Source organism: Leptonychotes weddellii, chromosome 6 (genome assembly GCF_054177405.1).
Source record: "Leptonychotes weddellii isolate Sample4059 chromosome 6, ASM5417740v2, whole genome shotgun sequence".
In the NCBI taxonomy this organism is placed as follows: Eukaryota; Metazoa; Chordata; class Mammalia; order Carnivora; family Phocidae; genus Leptonychotes; species Leptonychotes weddellii.
The window spans coordinates 76,808,003-76,831,809 of NC_138374.1; the positions used below are offsets into that span (position 1 = coordinate 76,808,003).

The 23,807-nt window shown below is 42.9% G+C and overlaps 1 protein-coding gene across 7 annotated transcripts in view; it reads left to right on the forward strand.

Moving 5' to 3' along the window:
* The first annotated feature begins 1,025 nt into the window (after positions 1–1,025).
* DISP1 (dispatched RND transporter family member 1) overlaps positions 1,026–23,807 on the forward strand; it is a 179,763-nt gene continuing 156,981 nt past the window's right edge. For 5 of the 7 annotated variants that reach the window (XM_081822991.1, XM_081822997.1, XM_081822992.1 and 2 more), the window contains exon 1: positions 1,041–1,170. Coding sequence is in view for 1 of the 7 variants with exons in the window: in XM_081823001.1 (XP_081679127.1) it covers positions 20,091–20,171 (81 nt within the window). In the remaining 6 variants the exon portion in view is untranslated. Of the gene's footprint in view, positions 1,171–19,599; positions 19,841–20,078; positions 20,172–23,807 lie in introns of those variants that run through there. The other 2 variants (XM_081823001.1, XM_081822989.1) reach the window with 2 other exon arrangements.

Here is a 23,807-nt window from a genome sequence, read left to right on the forward strand (position 1 = left end):
GAAAGGAAAAGAAAAATTGTCACGCTTTTTCTAAAAAGGAAAAGGGGGGCTTGGTGTGCGAGAAGGTACTTATTAAACACTAGTAGCAAGCAAGAAAATAACTCAATAGAGCCAACAATCCTCATTACTGTAGCGGGTAAAGTTTTCTCCTCCTCAGCCCATTCTGTGATTCCCTGTGGCTTCAGCTGGCATCTCGCTCGGTGGGGGTGACTTGCCCAATGGGGTGACCTGAGGGGTGAGAACCCTGTGGTCCTGCCTTACAGGACTTAGTCCTCCACCGCCGTTTTTGCATCTGGGTACCGCAGTTTTGGAAACGCTCCCTCGAGGGTGAAATGTTCTGTCCACGGTCTTTGTATTTTTCTTTGATGACCAGGTCCATGACACTAGTCAACCCCACAACTCCCGACTTTCTCTACTGCCCTAGAGAAACCGCCCTCCCTGCTGTAAGGAGTCCAAAGTCCAAGCTCCTTAGTACAAGGTCCAGCAGTCTTGGGGTCCGGCGGGCCCCGGTACTTCCTCCGGGCTCCGTCATCTTCGACCTTGCTGCGGTGGCTGCGCCTCAGCTCCCGATGCGCGCCCCCCCACCCTGGGCCCCCGAGGCAGCCCCCCGGCCCCCGGCTCCCAGTGAGCCCCCAGCTCCCCGGCGTAGCACCCCCGACTCCCCCACGCGGCGGGCCTGGGTCTGACGCCAGTCTCCCCGGCATGCACTCTTGCCTCGTCCCGCCTTCAGCTCGCAGCCGTCGCCGGCGCCCGTCAGCCCCCGCCCCCGACGCCGCGCCCCCGGCGCGGCGCCCCCTCCGCAGCACCGCCCCGCGCGCGTTCACGGCCAGCGCTGTGCCCAGCCCGCGGACGTGTGTGTGACCTCCCGCCAAGCTCAGGTGCTCCGTCCCGCCCGCAGCGCCCGCCGGCTGAGCCGGCTGCCGCCAGAGCGGGCAGCACCCGGGGAGGGGAGGCCGCGTGAGCCTCCCCGCCGCTGCCCGCCCGCGCCCCGCACCCACCCCGCAGGCTGGGGCGGGACTTCCGGTCCCGCTCGCGGACGTCTTCCGGCGCGAGGCGGAAGCCGGCTCCGGGTCCGCATCGGGGCCGGCGGGTCCCGGGCGGCCGTCTCCTCATTGGACGCGCCCGTCTCCTCAGTGGACGCGTCTCGGCGCCGCGGGACGGAGAGACAGGGTAGGGACGCGGCGGGCGGGCACCCCGCGCGGGCGGAGGGCGAGCAGGGGCCCCGGGCTTGAGGGAGGCGAGCACGGTCGGGGGCGGTGGGCGCGGGTAGCCCCGAGGGCAGCCGTGAGGGGGGAAGCCGGGGCGGGGGGTGCGGGCGTCCCCGGGCAGGGGATGCGTCCCAGAGGGCAGGGGCCTGGACTAGGCGGGCCGCGGGGCGGCCCAGGGGGCTGGCGGGGAGGGTCAGCCGTCGTCTGGGGGTCGCGGGCGAGAAAGGTGCGGGCGCAGCGGGTCGGGAAGGTGGCCGGCCGCCCGCTGCTGGACGCCGAGCTCGTCGGACTCCCCCCGTCAGGTGGTGCTGGCTCCTCGGGGCGTGTGTGTGCTCACCCCGTGCGGGTCTCCGGAGGAGAGCTCGCATTCCCGGGGAAGCGTGGACTCTCCCCTGCCCGTGGCCACTCGTGCCGCTCTCTTTGTCAGACCCGTCAGGTCATGTATGATTTGTAGTCGCCTGCCCCCGCGGTGGGGCTGGGACCCCCACCCCCCGACTGCGCCGTGCAGGCGCCCCCGAGACCCGCGGTCGTGCTCGGTGCTCTTCCCCGAGCGGGTAGCAGTCCGGGTTGTCTTTCCGCCTCCGTCGTGCACTGAGCTCCTGAATGCCTTCACAGCTGCAGTGGGACTTAGCAGGGTTCTGCTTAACAGACAGCGTTTCTACTATTGCTTCAGTTCTCGGCTGAACCGGAAAAGCGCAACTGTAAAGAAGCCTGCAGACAGTTTCGACCAATTCTTAAAAATTTACTTAGGCTTTATTTCTGCTACGTTGCCATTGACAGCGTGTTAAGAAATATTAATGACCCAAGATCTGTTGTTATATACACATTAAACACGTTCAGTTTTCTTTAGTGTCCAGTGAAGTGTGTGGGCTTGTTATAACATTACCGGAGGTGATCATTATTAATTTCAGTTTTTGTCTGCGTTGTATGTAAGTTTTATTGGCTGCAATTAATATGTGCTTCCCAATCTACATCGTGTAGTGTTTCCCGTAAGTGTAATTACAGAGACTCCAGGCTGTGAGCAGCGGGTGCACAAACTGGGCAAGGTAGCTGGGGACAGCCATCACGTTGTGGTTGGTGGAGGGTGATACCTGATGAGCGCTTGCTTGTTGCAGGTGTTTGCTATTTCAGGTGTTAAACGTTTTTATTTTTCAAATTGCTGTATTGGTACAGGTAATTTTTGGATCTGATTTGGTGGTCTGACTTGCACTAATTAAATAAACTAGAATGTTTTATATTTATTGCTGCCTTAGTGTCTTGCTAGCTTATAAATTCCTCGCACAACCCCAGTTTTATGGAGGTATAATTGACAAATAAAAGTTGTATCTATTGGGCGCCTGGATGGCTCAGTTGGTTAAGCGACTGCCTTCGGCTCAGGTCATGATCCTGGAGTCCTGGGATCGAGTCCCGCATCGGGCTCCCTGCTCAGCAGGGAGTCTGCTTCTCCCTCTGACCCTCCCCCCTCTCATGCTCTCTATCTCATTCTCTCTCAAATAAATAAATAAAATCTAAAAAAAAAAAAAAAAAAGTTGTATCTATTTAAGATGTACAGTGAGATAGATATATATACATATTGTGAAATGATTGCCACAGTCAAGCTGATGGCAGATCATCACCACACATATTTAACCATCTTTGTGTGTGTGTGTGTGTGTGTGTGGTGAGAACAGTTAGGATCTACTCTCTTCCAGATTTCAAATTCCAGTATTAGTAACATGTATAAACTCTTGATGGACTTGAAAGTCTGTGCTTGAGTTACATAGTTATGATTTCCTTATATTTAGGGACACAGTTGGAAAGCAGTGCTGAGGAATAAACAATGCTTTAACATGTAATTGAGCATATTCAATAATTTCTCACATTAGAAAATGAAAAGATGACACTGATCTTTATAGTTATTGATTAACTGCTGTGTACATTTCTGTATATGTATCTCTTAATTTAATCTCATTTCCTTAAATTAGACAATTTTTTTTTCTGATAAGGCTTGTCCTGAATTTTCCATAAAATCTTGGTTTAAAAAATGTATTCTTTCCCTTTTCCCTTGGCTTTTGGGAGATAAAGCACTTGAGAAAGTATGCAGGTCTTTAGCCTTTAGTTTGGGTAGAGGAAGTGCTTGTTTTTGAAACACAAGAGCTCGCCTTCTGTGGCAAGTTTCTAGTTATATGTCTGAATGATATATTTGAAATTTGATTGCTCTGTGTTCTGGATAATCTTTGAAATTTTTGTTCTTTGTCCTAATTGAGTACATTTTTAAGCTTTTATAGATAAATCCTACATGTTATTCTGTAGGATTTAGATACATTTTACAGTTTAACCAATAGTGGAAATTTTTTATGAGGGTGCAGCAAATTACTAGTTATTCTTATGGATTTATTATTTTTTTTTGTTTCTGCTATGGCAAACTATGTATCTGTGCTTTGGGAGAACTACTAAAACAGTGATAAGCCCAAACTCTGTTTTTGTATACACCTATGTACACAGTCTCTTTTCCATCATCACCTGTTTGTAATATATGAAGTAGTTTGCTATATGAGTTTTTTGGTTCTCTGCTTTCTGATTGTCAATTTTATAATTACATAGTCCAGTCTCAGTTATCTGTACCCCCTAGTTAGAAAGCCATTCCCTGCCATTTGATGGAATCAGGAGAATTTGTTACTGCTGAGGAATACTGCTTCTGGACAAGGAGATTCCAAGGAGAGTGTTGGTTTTCTGCTGACTTACTACCCAGCTGCCTTGTCTGTAATGTAAGGTTGGGTGAGGCATAGTCAACCCCTTCTTTTAGTAGGACTTCTGTCCTTTTTCTTCTGCTGAGTTAGACCTTTTCTCTCAGTGACTAAGGTGACCTGGCCTCGGTGTGACTCGGGGAATCAGAGCAGCCAAAAGGGCTGCAGTCCTGTTGGTCTAACCTTGTTCATTCTACCGAGTCTGATCCCATAAATCTTGGCAAATTTTCCACCCTCCAGACACTCAGTTATGGCTGTGAACCATTTGTTTACATTATTATTGTTTAAAAAGTAGTTTTAATACTAAATCATAATTGATTGGATTGTATAAATGCACTCTACTTAGTTTTGCCTAGAGTGAGGCATCAGATTAAATTATACACAAACTTTCCTATTAAAGTGATACAGTTGGAGATATTATAGAAAATACACTGATTGCCATTAGTCATTGCTCTTTTACTACTTTTCTTGGTTGGTTTGCTTTAATTCGAGATCCTAATGAAAAGAAAAACTGTCAAATAAAAGATGTGGGGGAGGCAACCATTACTGTTGACCTGTTAAGAGGTGGTGATGGGAGCTGTCTCTGGTGGTTGGGAGTATCTTAGCCCTGACATTGTTTAGAATTGCCAGTGCTTGGTGATAATAAAATCAGCAGAAAGACTTAGTTGGCTTTATTATTGTTTTAAAGTACCGTACAGACAATGCACTGCTTTATTACCTGCAGGGAGCAGAAAGAGAAATCCCTCCTACTTCTCCCACCTCCATGAGAATGATGTGGCAGAGGCTCTTGAAGTCAAAAGTTTATGTGGTAATTAGGAATCATGGAAAGTCTTGAGGGAAGGGTTGAAATGTGAATAAAAAAATAAATATTGAGGTTTATTTTAGCTTTGGGTTTTATTTTCAATATCTAGAAGAAAACGTGGAGATTGATGAGAAGACCGGGCAGTATATATGAGCGAACGTGTCTTAATTAAAGTGGCAGAGGAGGTAGGGCAGACCCTAGGAAGTGATGCATTATCAAGTTCTACACTTTACCACAAGAGCTAAGACTATGCAGATAAGGACTATCAGAGTCAACACCTAATATTTTAAACCTAAGTGGTGACTCTTTCACAGTGATTGAATAGAGTTGCAAAAATAAAAATAGTACAAGGAACCACCTGTATACCTTTTATTTGGATTCACCTATTAACATTTTACTCCATTTGCTTTATCACTTAAGAACGAGAACACTTTTTTTTTTTTTTTTTTTGAAGTAATCTCTACACCCAGTGTGGAGCTTGAACTCATGACCCTGAGATCAGGAGTCACATGGTTTTCTGACCGAGCCAACCAGGTGCCCCAAGTAGAATGCTCATGTAAAATATACTTCTGAATGGAACTGCTAACTTTCTTTTTCTTTCCTAACAGTTAATTGATTGGTTCTAACTCACTCAGTGCTAGTGCTAGAAAGTACATTGGTAGAGAATCTGACGTGACTCACTGAAGGGTGGTGAATGTTGACCAGTCCACGACCAGTGTGCTTTGATTTCTAGACCTCTGTAGCCTCTTGCAAGGTCTTACCATCCTGACCGGGGTTATAATTCTTATGTCTGTCTGTTGCTTTGTGGCTTATACCTTTTCATTTGATTTCAAAACAACCATGTAAATGTTCTTCCTTAGACCTACCTGATCTTGCTTACAGTCATTCAAGTCTGCCTTTTTTTTTTTTTTTTTTTTAGGATTTATTTATTTAATTGAGAGAGAAAGAGCATGCATGGGGGAAGGAGCAGAGGGAGAGAATCTCCAAGCAGACTTCCCTGCTGAGCAAGGAGCTGCTGCCCACTTGATCTCAGGACCTGAGATTATGACTTGAGGCAAAACCAAGAGGATTTTGGCTCAATCAAACCAAGATGCTCAACCAACTGAGCCACCTAGACGCCTCCTCTTAATCTAGTCCTTGGTTATTGAAAACAGCTAAACAGTTAGCACCCTTTTTAAGGACATTTAACGTATTTTGTAATAAATACCTTGTTAACACCTCAGGTAAGAGTATTTTTATCCTTTAGGATTTCTACCTAAAAATATTCTATGTCTTTAGTCCATTCACAGGGCCTTATGTTGGTTGATCTTTCAAGATCCTAGGTTTTTCATACCCTTTTTATTTTTTTATTTTATTTATTTATTTTTAAAAGATTTTATTTATTTATTTGACAGAGAGAGACACAGTGAGAGAGGGAACACAAGCAGGGGGAGTGGGAGAGGGAGAAGCAGGCCTCCCGCTGAGCAGGGAGCCTGATGCGGGGCTCGATCCCAGGACCCTGGGATCATGACTTGAGCGGAAAGCAGATGCTTAACAACTGAGCCACCCAGGTCCCCCTTTCATACCCTTTTTAAAGTGCAGAGCTTAGAAGAGTCTGACTAACATAGAATAATGACCATTTATGTGTAAATTATTTACAGAGTGCTTCTCTTATCTAGTCATTTGGTCCTTACGGCAGGACAGGTAGTATCCCATGTCAGAGACGGAAACCATGAGCTATATAGAATGGTTCAGTGACTTACCGGATGTCCTCTGGAACGAGGCTGTGTTGGTTCTGGGATGCAGCTCCCCGGTCTTCTAACCCTAAATCCATATACCCTTGATCCCGATTCACCTGTTCTACTGCATCTCACTTTTAGATCCTATATCACATATTTTTGAATGTATTTTAAAATCCTTTTGGCGGGGCGCCTGGGTGGCTCAGTTGTTAAGCGTCTGCCTTTGGCTCAGGTCGTGATCCCAGGGTCCTGGGATCGAGCCCTGCATTGGGCTCCCTGCTCAGCGGGAAGCCTGCTTCTCCCTCTCCCACTCCCCTTGCTTGTGTTCCCTCTCTCGCTGTGTCTCTCTCTGTCAAATAAATAAATAAAATCTTAAAAAATAAAAAAATAAAAAGAATCCTTTTGGTTTTCTTGTTTCTTCTCTCTTTTCACCAACTGAACTTGGTGTTAGGGGAAGAAAGTGCTGACTCAATCTTTTCTTCTGCACTTAACATAGTATCACTGCAGGATTAGAGTGGACCAGTAGTAAAGTCATTTAATCCAGTCTTCTACCTAATTTGGATACTCTCATGACCCTTCCCTTCTCAAAGTTTATGGGAAGGGATTTATTTATGGCCCTTGCAGGAAAACTTAGAGTAACAAGGTGTTCACCTCTTTCTAATCGGCCTTGCTTCATTGTTGGGAGGCTCCAGGTATAAGAGTATTTTTTTACTTATAACAGATCCAAATTACCTATTGTGGTTTTTATCGATTCGTTTTAGTTATATCATCCAGAACAACATAGAAGATCTATTTTCTCTTTGCAATGTAAAATTTTGTCATATATTTAAGGTTAAGTGTCTCTTCTCAGGTTAAATAATGCCACTACCTAGATCTCTCACCATCCTGATCATACTATTCTGGCTGCAGTAGGTTGGCAGTATCTTGAAAATATGGCTTCCATAATTGTCCATGCTACTTTAGACATCTGATCAAGGCAGCAAATGGGGGGATCATTACTTCCTGTAAAGTTCTATTACTGCACATTCAGTATTACTGAAGTCCAAAATTACATTAACATTTAAGAAGACACATCTTGCTCTTATATTAAGCATTTGGTAAGTCAAAGCCCCCAAAATTTTCATGGGAAATCTGTTAGTCTGGTCCTTGCACCTGTGCAACTGGTTTTTGAACTGAACTACAGGACTTTACATTTATTCCTGTTAAATTTGATCCTGCCTGGGTCTCAGAGGTCCAGCATTTCAGCCTGTAGTGATCTATTTTGGTCCCAGTTTTCTTACTCGCTTATCCTTTTCAGCTTTGTCTTTTACATTTATAATACCTACCTCTTCAAGCTTGCGTGGAGCCAGGGCTGGCTTTGGATTGATGATAGCTACATAGCTCATGCTCCTCGTAGGGCTTACAGGCAGATTGTCTGTGTGTAATTTTATGCCAGGTTTTCTGCAGAGAGGTGTGACAAGTGGTGGTTCTCTGGATCAGGTGCCCTCATGCCCTGGGAGAACCAAGAATTACTTAGAGGCCATCCCAGAATTTGTGTTGGGTTTTCAGCTCCCTACCATTCACTTTTACACGCGTGTCTCTGAAGAATGGAGAAAACAAATCATTGGAATTGTGCTTCCAATGGGAGAGAGGCTGGCTTTCTCCCAGCCCTCCAGACAGAAGGCTACCACTTAAACCTCGAGTAGTTGAAACCCTGGTTTAAAGAAAGTATCTGGGACCTGCCATTTCTTATGTTTAAGATTTTGCTTGGAGTTAGCCTTTTGACTATATATGAACTCTTTATCCATACTCTAAAGACTTAAAAACTTACAGAGGGAAATGATAATTAATGTTCTTGGAAACTAAGCTTTGCCAGTGGCCTCAGTCCGTTATTGTAACGGAGATATATAATTATGCATATGAATTATGTGTAGATCGACATAGATTGTAGAGCTTATTTTCATTTTCAGTCAATGTCAAACCTTTCAATCCCAAACTAGTAATCTCTTATATAGACACATTTTTTAAGCTTTAGTTCAAATCTTAATTTTTTTTATCTCCATATTTTTAACATTAAAATGGTTTATAGCTAAGTCTAGACTTGAGGAACGTCGATCAGTTGGCGAGATTAATTCTGTATTTACTAGGGAGTTAGACATGAAACAATTGAGTTTTCATTGAGTTAGGTACAAAAGGGGAGAGGAGTAGTTGGAGCCCTAACCTGAGTTCAGGATATCTGGGTGCCAGAAGTAGCTGTGCCGCTAATGGGCTGTGACTGGTGGGGTGCTTGGCCTCGTAACCGTCCTGTGAAAAGGTAAGGGGTTGATCCCATCAGTGTTCTTGTTTTCCCCAGTGTTATGGGTAAGCCTCTCTCAGCTACTGCTTCCTAATTCCTATTGTGGGGAGTCTGTTTCCTACGGTAAGAGTGGCTGGATTACATGGCCTGCAGGCCCCTTTTCAGCTCTGGTATTCCAGGGCTGTGCTGTCCAGTACCGGAGTCAGTGGTCACATGCGGCAACTTGAAAAACGCCTTTCTTCAGTCACACTAAACCTCCCGGCCAAGGCTTGCGTGCCACACGGGGTCACCATGTCAGCCAGTGTGGATGGCGATATTTCTGCCTGCTCGGTGTGTGGTTGCATACTGTTCTGTCAGTGCTGTTCTAGAACCTGCTCTGTGTGAAGTAGGGACAGATCTCAGGAAAATAACAATGTGGAAAGTGGACTCACTGAGGATAGAATCTTTGTGTCTGGTGGGCAAGGGCAGCTGCCTCAGGGATGGCTGTGCTCTTTCACCGACAGTTAATCCCCACCAGTTCCCTTCACCATCGGGTAGAAGTCATTGCTGAGACACAGACGGTGAGCTGGGGGACTGAGAGGTCCTCAGCACTAGGTTTTCACGGCCCTTTCTCGTATACTCTATCCAACAGAGGACAGGACATACGGAAACCACACCTATATTGTGAGAACTAGTGTTTATCTGTAAAAGAGCCAGTTAAAGTTGCTTTTGAACTCTTGAAATGCATTACCTTTGTTTCCAGGGTGTGGGCAAGATTGGCATCTGTGTTAGGGAAATTTGGCCAAAAAGGTATCTTTAGACCAGTGGTTCTTAACCTGTCAGATCCAACACTCTGTTTTTATAATAAGTATTTTATAATTCCTCCTTTAGGATCCTGAAATGAATTCATAGATATACAAACCTAATGGCAAAGAAATGAACATAATTTTACTGTGATATAAAGGAGGAACAAAAATGAAATCACTTAAAAAATATATATATATATTTTAAACTATTTTATTTATTTATTTTTAAAGATTTTATTTATTTGACAGAGAGAGCACAAGCAGAGGGAGAGAGAGGGAGAAGCAGGTTCCCTGCTGAGCAAGGAGCCCGATGTGGGACTCGATCCCAGGACCCTGGGATCATGACCTGGGCCGAAGGCAGCCGCTTAACCGACTGAGCCACCCAGGCGTCCCAAAAAATATATTTTTAATATGTATGTCCTCTACATGTTCCAAATGGTCTGTTTTGCCGCTGTGTCTAGAATGACTGTGAATGAGACAGTCACACATGCAGGCCTGGGCGGCTCAGCTGTACTTACGTACCCTGAATGCTGGTGCTGTCATTGAGGTCATTGTCCAAAATGGTGAGCAACTTGGTCAAATTCACACAACAGTTAGGTATGGCCTTGACTTGGCTTTCAAAAAGCAGTTGCATTTTGGGAAAATTTAATGATTTTTAAAAGTGTGAATAAGATAATTTGTGTTTTTATGTTAAATGGCTCAGATAATTTAAACAGTTTTCTGTCCACATGTGTTTCTGGTGGGATATTCAACACTCAGGCAGAACGCAGGATGATCTGGTGGCGCAGAAGTGAGCTGTGCCCAGGGCTGCTGTGTGCCTTGCACTCCTGGCCTCGGTCCACCTGCAGTGGACCTCGGTGCCTTCACTGCCCCTCAGCCATTCTCGAAACCAGACTTTAACAATGCCCCTTAGGTTTTAAAATTAAACCGTATTATGTTTCAGCCTTATAACATCAGAGGAAGCCAGTTTCTTTTCAGAGTGTGTATGTAGAACTCTTTTTAGATTAGGGATAATAAGTATGTGCTAACATCACAATTCTGATTCATTAGTGATGGTTGTCTTGAACATTGTGTTAAAAACCTTGGTATTAAAGAATATTGTGATTTATTAGTTATATCTGCCATAGGCAGAAGGGGGAATGGCTGCGTGGGACACCTGCCATTTACTCCCATTGCTGATACAGTTCAGTGCATCTTGATCCACTGGGTGCCAACAAGTCCCCCAGGGGATTTGGAAATCTGTGGGAAAGTTTTTGTTTGTCACAGTGATGGGTATATGTGTGTGTAGTTAGCATTTAGTGTTTGGGAACCAGGGATGCGAAATGACCCACAGTGCTTTGGACAGTCCTACACAATAGGAAAATATCCCATCCCAAACTCTTGATGTCCCTCACGGGGAAACTCTGTCTAGCTTGGAGAAGAGTCTAATTATGGGAACTCTTCTGAGCAGGACAGTCACTGGGACTTAAACAGAGACCAGATATCTATTTGTCAGGGATGTTATTGGGGTCAGCAAACTACACCCCGCATGCTAACTATGGCCTGTGTTAGTAAATAAAGTTGTGTTGGAATACAGCGACGCTCATCCATTTATGGATTGTCATTGACTGCTTTGGGGCGACAGCAGCAGAGGTATGAGTAGTGGCCATAGAGACTTGATGGCCTCCAAGGCCTAAACACTACTGGCCTCTTTACAGAACAAGTTTCTAGTTATCATGTATCATAATGTTTTTTGAATGGCACCAGTGTGTGAACTGATGTCACTAATGTGTGATTCTTACATCCTTAGTGGTTTTGTGTGTGTGTAGTGATTCGGAAATCTTTTTCTCTGTCACTGTAGCACTGAAGATTCACCAATTGATGGATCAACAATAAAAATTAGAGCTGGAGAATTCTCAGCTTGATTTTGCAAATGTCACCAAGTAGGGCAAGGTCTACATCTATTTTGTATGCTTCCTCAGTTTTTGAGATTGGGCTGATGGTTGACTTTCCCCACAGTGATGTTATACTAACTGGTAGTGAGGAAATACTTTCAAAGCCATGACAGAGAAAAAAATGGAATCTTACAATCTTCTGAAATCAGTTTTGGAGCTTAAAAATTCCAGGTAGGGAATATCACTGTTGTTCTTTTCCCTCCTATGTATTTTAGTAAAGAAAAGCACAGTGAGATAGCAGTCCTGCTAGTTTGTTGGTTTTGTGCAGGAAGTACTAATTTAAAAAAATACTTTAACATTTAAAAAATAATATTTTAAAAAGGTTACAAGAAACAGACATCTGTTAACCCTTACTCAGAAAAGAAAAAAAAATAGCAGTCTGTCTTTCAGTATGTTGGTGTCTTGGGCTCCCCAAGAGACAGAGCCAGTGTGTGTGTGTGTGTTTCAAAAGAGATTTAAGGAACTGGCTCATGAAGTTGTGGGGATTAGCAGGTCAGAATTCGCAGGGCAGGCTGACAGCCTGGAATGTGAGGGAGGCATTGCTGCCGCCAGGCTGAAGGAGAGCTCCTTCTCTGGGAAACCTCAGTTTTTGTTCTTAAGCCGACAGCTAATTAGATGAGTCGCACCCACACAATCGAGGGTAATCTCCTTTATTTAAAGTCAGCTTCTTGTAGATATTAACCACATCTACAAAATACCTTCCCTGCAACACCTAGGTTAATGTTTGATGAATTAACTGGGTCTTGTAACCCAACCAGGTTAACCCATAAGACCAACTATCACAGTATTTAAAACATGTTTGGTGGGCGCCTGGGTGGCTCAGTTGGTTAAGCGACTGCCTTCGGCTCAGGTCATGATCCTGGAGTCCCGGGATCGAGTCCTGCATCGGGCTCCCTGCACGGCGGGGAGTCTGCTTCTCCCTCTGCCCCTCCCCCCTCTCATGTACTCGCTCTCTCTCATTCTCTGTCTCTCAAATAAATAAATAAAAAATCTTAAAAAAAAAAAAAAAACATGTTTGGTATATTAAAATATGGCATAGTGAGTACTGATTAGGATAATGTCTATATTTGAAGACCAGTAGTCTGTAAGGGATTACCTGGGTCTTCGCTCATGTGTCAAATACAGAATAGAAAATGAACAATTAAATCAACCTGTCACCCTCTGAAATGTAGAAGTTCTCTTTTTTGTGGTTTTTATATATTGGGTATTAATTTTTAAAATTTAGAGTGCCTTGAATTATTTATTTATTTATTTATTTAAAGATTTTATTTATTTGACAGAGAAAGACACAGCGAGAGAGGGAACACAAACGGGGAGTGGGAGAGGGAGAAGCAGGGAGCCCGATGCGGGACTCGATCCAGGGACTCCAGGATCATGACCTGAGCTGAAGGCAGTCGCTTAACCAACTGAGCCACCCAGGCGCCCTAGAGTGCCTTGAATAATTTAAAAATTTGATAACTTTTTGTTTTTTATAAGTTAATGCTGTTGCTAGCCTTTTTGCATAAAAAATTCTTAGAGGTGGGAATTAATTTTGCACTTATTTAGTCAAATTCTCTTCATTTGTGGTTGAGAAACCAGTCCCAGGAAGGTGGAGTGATTCGTCCAGGTAATGCAGTAAATAAAAGAACCATTATTAGAAGCTGGATCTGATTTCCAATCCAGTACCGTTCTGCTATGAGAGTGATTACAGGGAAGTGAAGCTAGTAAAGGGATTTTCTGAAGAGAGGGTGATTTTGAGTCCTTACTTAAGGGATTGAGTATGAATTGATAGTTGAGAGAATGGAGGTGATACTCAGTCCACTCGGTGCCACTGGGGAGAGGGTGGGCAGAGTGAAGTGGGTGTGTCCCGTGGTGTGTTGAGGTGGACAGCATACCCACTTAGGGCCACAGCGACGTGGGATACCCCTGGGGCCTGGAGAGATTTCACAAGTACAGGCTAGCCATCGGGTGATTCCCAGGGGATAGTCCAGAGGACCTCAAGTTGGGAGAATGTGTGGTTTGGAAGAAGTGGCCAAGAGAGCTTTCTTTCATGAGGAGGTTAGTAGAGAAACAAGGAGCTGTTGGAACCCAAGTGCTCTCTGAGCAGCACAGGGCTGGAGTTTGGAAATCCCCCAAGAGGGAATTGTAAGGATTCCCTGGGGCACAGAGAAAACATCCTAGGATGTAAATGGGTCCTTTAGAAGGTTTCAGGGCTTCAGGCATCATCGAGTTTACTTCCTTACCTGCAAAATAAGTGTATTAATACCCACTGCTCGGAGTAGTTAGAGGGAGTAAAGGAGATGATGTGTGCAATGTGCTCGTTAGCATAATGCCTGGCTCGTAGTACTCAAAAATGATAGCATTTATTTATTTATTTTTTTTTTAAAAGATTTTATTTATTTGACAGAGAGAGACACAGCGAGAGAGGGAACACAAGCAGGGGGAGTGGGAGAGGGAGAAGCAGGCTTCCCGCTGAGCAGGGACCCCAATGCGGGGCCGGACCCCAGGACCCTGGGATCATGACCTGAGCCGAAGGCAGACGCTTAATGACTGAGCCACCCAGGTGCCCCAAAAATGATAGCATTTATATACTGTATCCTGGCAGCTGGCTGAGGGTCTTACCAGAAGCTGTCACTAGAGTGAGATCCTTTTTCTTTCTCCCCTTCTCTTACACTTACTCACTCTAGCTATTTTAGGCCAGCCTACAGCTGTTCACCATGGTTTCTTACTTCAGGTTTAGTATTTCCAGGCATAGACAGTACTTCTTCAGCTCTGTGGTCAACAGGGCTGGTCTTTCTGAATAAGCTGTGCTCTTTTTTGGGGGAGTTGTATTTCAATTGCAGATTTCATCTCATCAGATTGAAACGATGTACTTAACTATGGCATTACTTCCAATTGATTCTATTACTTTTTTTGCACTTTGGACTATTAACTAGGAAGATACAGTTGGAAAGGGGAGTGAAGGTGCAGGATTTTGAAGCTACTTCTCCCTTTCCTCTTCAAAGGGTTATTTCCTTCAGGTTTTGAGTAAAAAACAAAATGGAGTATTTCAGTGGATGCCAGCTCGAAAGAGAACTGACTTAAAAAGACATTTTCTCTGATAATTGCGTCTTAAGATATAAAAGCACTTATGGGTGTAGACTCCGCAGTAGTCAAATAACAGATTTTTTCAGTGTATGGGATCAAATTTGAGATGACTAGATGTGAGGCATAGAGCATCTGCTCCAGCTTGATAGTGTGATTATTTCTGAACCAGGCTCGGAGCCGTTTCCCTGATATTCAGAACAGAGTAACCTGGAGTATTTAGTGTCATTCTAAGGAGCCTGGCTGGTACTTGAACATCTGTTGAGTAGGGTTCTCTCTGGAACCCTTAGGGCTGGACGAGAGTGTCTCTGCACAGGTCTGTATGCTGGGTTTAAATTTAAATTGAGAAATTTGTGCATTTCTACATTTCCAAGCAAAAGGAGTTCAGAAAAGCTTGAAAGAAGCCTTCAGGGCAAAGAAGTAAGTGTGAATGTTTCTTTTGAGTGACCTCTGACTGCTTAAAAAAAAAAAGATGCAATTAAATGAATATTAATCTTTGAATGATTTCTCTGTAGTTTGATCATAAGGTAGAACAGGTTTGTATTTGCAGACCCTAGCGTTTCACATTACGTGGTATCCTGTTTCATAGTCCTAGAGTTGATAAATATTGGTAATCTGCAGTAGCCTTTGATTTTGAGGGAAATAGGCTGGGCATTATTGCCCCTAAAAAGCCAGAGGAAGGGGGGTCTGTTGACTATTAGCGTTTGTTCTCTGGCCGCCCCTGCACCCTCTCCTGCAGTCTCTCCCTTCCCCTGCCTTGCGGTGTCCTCCATTAGGTAATGGTGCTAAAATCATCCATTTCTCTCTCTTTTGTACCTTAACCTCTCCACCTAGTGAAATCTCCCATTTCCCTCATAACTGTTAGCTAATCCATAATTATTTGATTATGTCAATTCAGAGGAAGGTGTGGATGACCGATAGACCTACTCCTAAGGTACATTATTTAAATTGTATATGTGTTTTAAAGTGAAATTCATAAAACCACACAAAAACCTGTCAGTCCAAAGCGTTAGTACATGGTTTAATATATAGAGATTGCTTGTTTACCTGGTCTCTTCAGACTTCCATTTTTTGGACTCCCAGTTTCTAAGAGAACATATTTCTTCCCTAGAGGGGTTGAGAAGAGGAGACATGATAATGGGGAGAGACAGGACCTTTCTCAACTTGACAGATTGGTATAGCCGCTTTATGACTTTTTCCTTCTTCAGGTCCTTCCTCTGTAATCTCCTACATTCTTTTTGTTTTCTTGTTTAAATACTCTTCTTAGGAAATATAACTCACTTTTTAATTGCAGGTTCCAATCTTCCACCTTGCCATAAGTTAAGTGCTCCAAATTTATGGTATCAAGTTACAGGTTCTCCTGTGAAGCTTATGATTTCACTTTGTCTTTTTAGAACAGTAATAATAAGTTCTGTTGATATGATGAATTTTTTCCACCAAAGAGTACAAGTCACCACTAAATGTGTTCCTCTTGTTAAAAATGTCTCTGAGAACACTGGCTTCTATTTATTGATCAGGCACTGCACTGGGCATTTAATAGACATTGTATTCAGCCCTCGCAACAGCCTTATTTAAGGTAGATACTTATATTTCCTTTTTATAGGTGAGGAAGCCAAAGTTTGGAGAGTTTAAGTAATTTGTCTAAATTTGTAACACTTATAAATGGTGGAACTAATTCTAAAGTCTGTGTGCTTTTGATTGTACACTGTTTTCCTTTATGTTTTAAAAGAGCCTTGAATTGGGCGCCTACCCTCAGGTACTTCTAGAGGGTATGAGCAGCATGGTGATTCTAGAATTCTTTTTAATATCCACGTACTCACAGTAGTGTTTGTGATTCATCTGTTCCACTTTAAACTTCTGTGAAGTGCTATCAGGGTCTTTCAAGGCTGGTACCATAATGTAGCTTCTAGCAAGAAGTAGTAAATGCTTACAAAATATTTGCTGCGCGCATAAAAACAATGACACAAAGAGAGGTGGCAATTAATGTAGAGGGCTGTTCAGAGAAGAATGCATTTCTTTTAGAATGTGAAGCAGGAACTTTCTCATATTACAGCGGGCTGCAGGGCAGGGCTGGAATCCAAGCTTTGACGAACATTGCCCAAACTCTTTTTTGTTTTTCTGCTTTACAACCACAAGTTATTGCCAGCTGAAAAGGATAATGGGAAGTAATGATGAATGCATTTTCATTTGCTGCAAAGAGAATTTTAGACACTTCCGTTCTTTTTAAACCGAGGTAAAAAGGCTGCTTTGAAATGAAGAGTAAATTAGTGGCTACTGAGTAAGTGGTTATTAGATTCCTGCTCTAGGAGTTGGCTCAGGTGATATTGATGGTGGTAGCTGCCATTTCACAGTTAGGTCTCAAATAGTTACTGCCCCGGGGGGTGGTGTAAGAATTCAGTCTTTCTTAAGAGTCTTTTCTTTTCATCCCTGAATTGTAGGTTTTGGATATAGGTGTTACTTTCCCTGGGACTGCTTAGGTTTTCTTAGGCTGTCAAGGTCAAATGCAAATCAGACTTTTAGAATTATCTGCTGTGGGTGCTCATCCCCATGGAACACGAGAGAACTCAGCTGTTGGTGAATAGCCTCCTGTTCAGCTGCTCAGGCTGTGAGGTGGGCATCTTGAATTGCTGTGGTCACAGAATAGTTGGCAGTTCTTGATTCTTTTTGACTTTATTATGTTTTTTTATGGTTGCCTCTCAAGATCACTGCAGCAGAGTATTATAGAAAAATTTCATTAGTCCCTTAATCCTGTAACCTGATTATTAGTAATCAGATCTCTGGCCTCAAGTGAGCAGATTAGTGGCCACTGTTATGCCTTAATAATTTTTAATGATTTAATTTGTGGCTCTTTGGCCTTGGATCTGGTTGTTGTGTTTGCTTAATGCTGTATGATGGGCATTAGGATTATCTATATCAGGGGGTAACTAAATATAATTTATTTAGCCACTGCTTAAGGTGCTTTTTGACACTTCTGGTAGTGTGGTATTATAAAATAATATTAGAAACAGGATAATAATTCCATGGCTAGCTCACAATTATTGAATATTTACTGAGTGTCGATTATTATGCTAAGGACTTTTACATCTGTCATATCTAATTTAATCCTTACAGCAGTCCTATTAAGGGCTGTCACGCCAGCCTCTTAGATGGAGACTGAACTATGTGGAAGCTAAATAACTTGCCTGTGTTATACCGTCATCGGGGCCGGGGTCTGAATCTGGGCATCCTGACCTCAGGGCCACAGCCCTTAACTACTCCACTGGACAGCTAGCCTTCTGTTTTATATATCATCCAGCTCTGTGTAAGCTTTCTACTCCTGGAACTCCACCAGGCCCTATCAGAGTCTGTGTATACATACAGGATTTTCCATTTCTAGTCAAATAGAACTTTCATCTTTAGTTTTAGTGGTTGCCAGTTGGTTTCTTGCAAAACAGTTTCAGCTTTTGGCATTTTTATTGCAGGTAAGAGGACTGTGTCACCTTGCTGACTATTTGACGTACTGCTTTAAAGTTGGTAGCCAAATCTTTGTCCTGGGAGAAACAAAAAGTTAAAGCATTCATACTGTATTTTGGGTTATATTGTAGTTTGGGGGGCAGAGTTGTCATTTGAAGTTTATCTTAGGTATGGAAATTAATTTCTGTTCTCTAAAATGTACAGATGGGGAAGGTCTGGAAGTGTCCTGTGTAGAAGAGAAAAAAGCCACTCAGAATATAAAATTGGCCATGGACAGTTTAAAGCAGGGATGGGGTGAGGACACGGATAATCCATATGTGGGTTGTCGAACTAAGGGTTTTTCACATTATTTTGTCCTTAGAGTCAACCTTTATAACACTCTCATTGGGAAACACCTGACTTACTAAGCTTTTACTGAACATTCTGATTTTTGGAGCAGTTTCTAAATTCACAAAATAATCTTTATACAACAAGATATTATTTTATTGTATTTTGGGATTATATGCTTAATTCTGAATTTTGACAAATTTTAATTAACTGAAATGAGTTACACATCTTTGAGGTAACATAATTTTTTTTAAAGACTTTATTTATTTGAGAGAGAGCATGAGCTGGTGGGGAGGGGCAGAAGGAGAATCAGACTCCCCGCTGAGCAGGGAGCCTGATGCCGGACTCAGTCCCAGGACCCTGAGCTGAAGGCAGACACTTAACCGCCTGAGCCACCCAGGTGCCCAAGATCAGTTTCTTCCTGATACAAACTATTTTTATTAGTATTATAGGTTCTGCGACTTGATCTCTTTTTTTTTTTTTTTAAGATTTTATTTATTTGCAAGAGAGCATGCGTGTGCGAGAGAGAGAGAGAGAGAGAGAGAGAGCATAAGCAGGGAGAGCAGCAGAAGCAGAGGGAGAAGTATACTGTCCGCTGAGCGGGGAGCCCAACACGGGACTCGATCCCAGGACCCTGGGACCATGACCTGAGCCAAAGGCAGATGCTTAACTGACTGAGTCACCCAGGCGTCTTGGGACATCCGGGGACTTGATCTTTTAACCCCAGAAATAACACAGTGTTTAGATTTACCCATATGCATTTATCTTTTTTTTTTTCCTTCTGACCATTCTATTGCACATATGGATAGGAAGATGAATTGTTTTTAATTTTTCTCCCCTTTAGGGCCTTCTGTGGGCGGGGCTGTGCTCTGACTCAGCACTTTGCATAGGCACCCCAGTTTTGCCTCCTGTTGTCCTGTTTCCCATAGCTTCTCCTCTCCCCACTTTAAGTTCTAGCCACTAGGACTGTGCACATGAGCCTAGGACATGCTGGTTTCAGAACTAACTCACCTCTAGATTTGTGCTTTCTTACCATTTCTGCCTTAGAACATTTCTCTTGCTTTATAGCTGGCTCTGCCATACATTCAAAAAATAATTGTAAAATATATAATACAGCATTTTTAGGGGATCTCCAGCCATCGGGTTTACATTGCCAAAGAAGTCCACATTGTTGTGCTTGATTGAAGTGTTTTGCATTGAACCTGGGGGTTGGGGGAGGACTTACATACCCATTCTTACTAACTGGCAAACCTCTTTCATTGAGAGTCCTAAGAAATAACTTGTTTCAGCCAGCTGGGTGCCCCAGAAATAACTTGTTTGAAAGAGAATGATGGGGTTCAGGACATGCTACCCCAAAATACGGCACTTGGGCATGTTGAATATTTTAAGCTGAAGGAATTTGAGAAATTGGCAGGTGTAGGAAGGACTTTCTGGCCTTTCCCTGAAGCAGGTCATAAGACCCACACCTGAGAGGTGCCCTCGCCAAACCCAGAGGAAAGGCTCATCCTTATCTCTGAGGATGGAGTGATGCCAAGAGGAATTTGAATGAGTAAGTTTCCCCATTTTACTACTTCTTTATCTCATCACATTTTTCCATGACTCTGTTCCTCATCATACCTAGTATAAAAACATTTCTTTGGTCTTAATTTCCTTCTGAAGGCTCCTCTGTCACATAAAATTTATGTTAAATAAATTAGTATGCTTTTCTCTTGTTACTCTGTCTTCTGTTACAGAGTCCCAGCCAAAATTTAGAAGGGAGAGAGAAAAGATATTTTTCTCCCTTGCAGTTTCTGGTGACCATGAAGGCATGGCTGGGGCACCCCACTCACTCCAGAGTCTGCGGATGGGATCTTAGGAAAACTGACAAAAGACCAGGAAAGGTAAGACTTCTTGCCACAGTCAGCTCTCCCAGATCTCTGTCTGTAGTGCCCAGTCTACCCTAAAGAGAGGAAGGGAAACATTTGTCTTTGTCCCTTCATTTCCAAATTCAGATTAGCAAGAGAAAAACAGTTGTAAAAATCAGATCTTTGAATTGTGACTGTCGTGAATTTGGTTTTGGGTAACCAATTGATTACAGATCCTCTCCTTCCCGGGGACAGCTGTTCTCCTCCATCTCCTGTCTGTCTCCTTGTGTCCTGAAAGCCTGGCTTGCCTTTCTCCCTGCAGGGGCATGCAAGTTACTGGACTTGTGTGTGCAGTTGGCCGGCTGCAGGATGGGGGACCATGGGGTCCCCAGGGATGTGGCACCCCATTTGTGGCTAATGTCTGAACCACTGTTGCCACCTCTCAGGGGTGTTGTCTTAGTCTCTCTTTTGGCTGTCTTTGGGGGTGACTCTGGATCTTGAGAGGCCTGTATCTTCTGCAGCCTCTCTGGGGAAGCCTGGTTGTGTCCTTGTTTGAGCCATAAAACGCTCATTGGTTTTAAGTCATAAAAGGCTCATCAGTTTCGAGTTACTTGAAATAGGTATACCTTTGGTTAAGAAAAAGCGGGGCGGGGGGAGTTCAGTACTGCCAGGAATTTTTGTTGTTTGTTCTGTCTGAAGCCTGATGAGATATTTTAAAGGACTTTTTTTTTTTTTTTTAAGAGAGCACAGGCAGGGAGAGGGAGAGAGAATCGTAAGCAGGCTCCATACTCAGTGCAGAGCTCGATCTCATGATCCTGAGATTATGACCTGAGCCCAAATCGAGTTGGACGCTTAACCAACTGCGCCACCCAGGTGCCCCTGGGAAAAGTTTTTAAATATTTGCAAGGCAACAACTTATTCCCATTGTCCACTTCATATAGCGTAGTACTGGTCATCAGGATTGGAAAATTAAAATCAATAGTATTACCAAAGATGGAGGGGAGATGATAACGCCAGGACAGAGAAAGTATGACGTGATTGGTGTATCTTATAGTCAGAATGACTCCAATTTAGTTTGAGAAGATTATAATCTTTGTCCAGGATACAAATATAACCCAAATAAAATTAAAGAATAAGTGACCCTTTCAAAATTTGAAATTATCTTTTGTTCAGTGAAGCTGCTTCTGACAACTGATATGTGTCTTTTGAGTTACTGCCTACTATTTAACAGAACATGGTGTCCTGCACTCTCAGAAATCCATAAAAGGGCATCATATAAATTTAGCCTAAAAACAAATACTGAAACCCAGGTCATTATGTCCATAAAGTCTTCTCTAATCTCGTCCTGTGATAATCTCTTCTGAATCACTACAGCACTTATACTCAACAAGTACAGGATATGGGGTCATCAAAGACAGGGATGAGAATTTATGGCTTTTTGTAAATTCTAGCCAGCGTCAGAAATAGCTCTGTACACATCATGGGCATTTGGTATATATTTGTTAAATAAATATAAGAATACCTTTTTTGGGGCACCTGGGTGGCTCAGATGGTTAAGCGTCTGCCTTCGGCTCAGGTCATGATCCCAGGGTCCTGGGATCGAGTCCCGCATCGGGCTCCCGGCTCAGCGGGGAGCCTGCTTCTCTCTCTGACCCTCTCCCCTCTCATGCTGTTTCTCTCTCGCTCACTCTCTAAAAAATAAATAAAATATTAAAAAAAAAAAAAAGAATACCTTTTTTATCCAAAAATAAACTTACTGCCCCCAAAATAATGGCCACATATTTTACATATCTGCCTGATTCATAATTTCACATGTGTATGCATGTATACATATAAACACCAAACTGAGTAATAGTTAAAATGGAGAGGTAGCTCTCATCAGATAATAATGCTGACATTCAATGTTAAAACAACCCAGTTTTTAAGAAAATCATCTGAGAAGCATTTCACATTAGCAAAATCGAAGGCCAGCATATTAAAGGTTCTATACAACTAATACATACACACATCCTGCAGAAGAAAAAAAGGACCCATGAACAATTTTTAGAGGAAACCTATGTTGAGAACATTGTAGGTATATAAATCCAAAAGATCCATCAGTTCCATGTGCCACCATAACAACCTTTGCAGGTTTTTCACAAACTTAGACACCATTCTTTAGAGATTAGACTCCTTCCCCATTACACCTAAAATCAAAGGACAAAGAGCAGAGGTTACCATTTCACAGTTGTTGACTTGTCATCTATAAAAGACAGCTACAAAATGCCATACACACTATTTGATTTTTAAAAACGTAATGTCCTGTTGGCCTTAGCACAAAGCTGGAACCATTTGGAGAAGACAACCAAAAGATACTGTAGAAATCTATGCATGGAGACTCACTTTAAAGAACGTGAAGGGAAGGGGAGGAGAAAAGTTTCCAATATACATACACAGATTGCACAATCGTCATTGCAATGACCTGACCCCCCCCGCCAAAGAATAAAAAATAAAATCTGCTTGCAAAGAGTCCTTTCAAGGGCACCTGGGTGGCTCAGTTGGTTAAGCGACTGCCTTCGGCTCAGGTCATGATCCCGGAGTCCCGGGATCGAGTCCCGCATCGGGCTCCCTGCTCGGCAGGGAGTCTGCTTCTCCCTCTGACCCTCCTCCCTCTCATGCTCTCTGTCTCTCATTCTCTCTCTCTCAAATAAATAAATAAAATCTAAAAAAAAAAAAAAAAAAGAGTCCTTTCAAACAGCTGATTGATTTTCATGGTCAAGTTACATGGTTTGTAAGACTTGAAGGTACACAAGCCAGTGATAAACACCAAATCACATGACCCACTTGAGGAAAAGACATGGTAAATCTGTCTAGGGTTTATACTGACTGTGCAAATGAATGGGCTTAGTCATTACTCAGCATCACCACTTAAAAGCAAGCAACTGTTTCCTTTCAAATACTCATCCTTTTTCTTAGCACAAACTGAAAACCACTGTCAACAACTCTGAATCAATACCGCCTGCTATGGAAATAATAACTTGATAAAATGTTAACCTTAACCCATTAAAAAATATTTGGGTTAAGCATCTTTCCCATTAAAATCGTATTTTAACAATGTTTAGTGAGCAAAGGGAAACACATATCTTATGTAGGTAATCACATTATAAGATTATATGAAAGAAAGAAGAATATAGGAAACACTGCTCTAAAATTATTTTCTACTTCTAGATGCCCTCCTAATATTTATTGCTAAATAAGGAGAATAGATGAAAAATAGAACCTAGACACCATTTTTGATAATGCATGATTTTTTCACTTAAAAACATGAATTAATACAGATATAAGGAAAATTTCTCTTATCTAATTTCTTTTAATAAAAAAATCTGTTCTTGAGCCTAAAATCAGAAGAGAACTGATGAGGTACAGTTATCATCTCTTTGAAGATTACAGAGGCCCTTGAAGAAGGTAAATCCTCAGAACTTTGCAAAATTCCCATACAAATAAGTTTTTTTTTTTTTTTAAAGATTTTATTTATTTATTCATTAGAGACAGAGAGAGAGAGGCAGAGGGAGAAGCAGGTTCCCAAGGAGCAGGGAGCCCAATGCGGGACTCGATCCCAGGACCCTGAGATCATGACCTGAGCCGAAGGCAGACGCTTAACCGTCTGAGCCACCCAGGTGCCCTACCAATAAG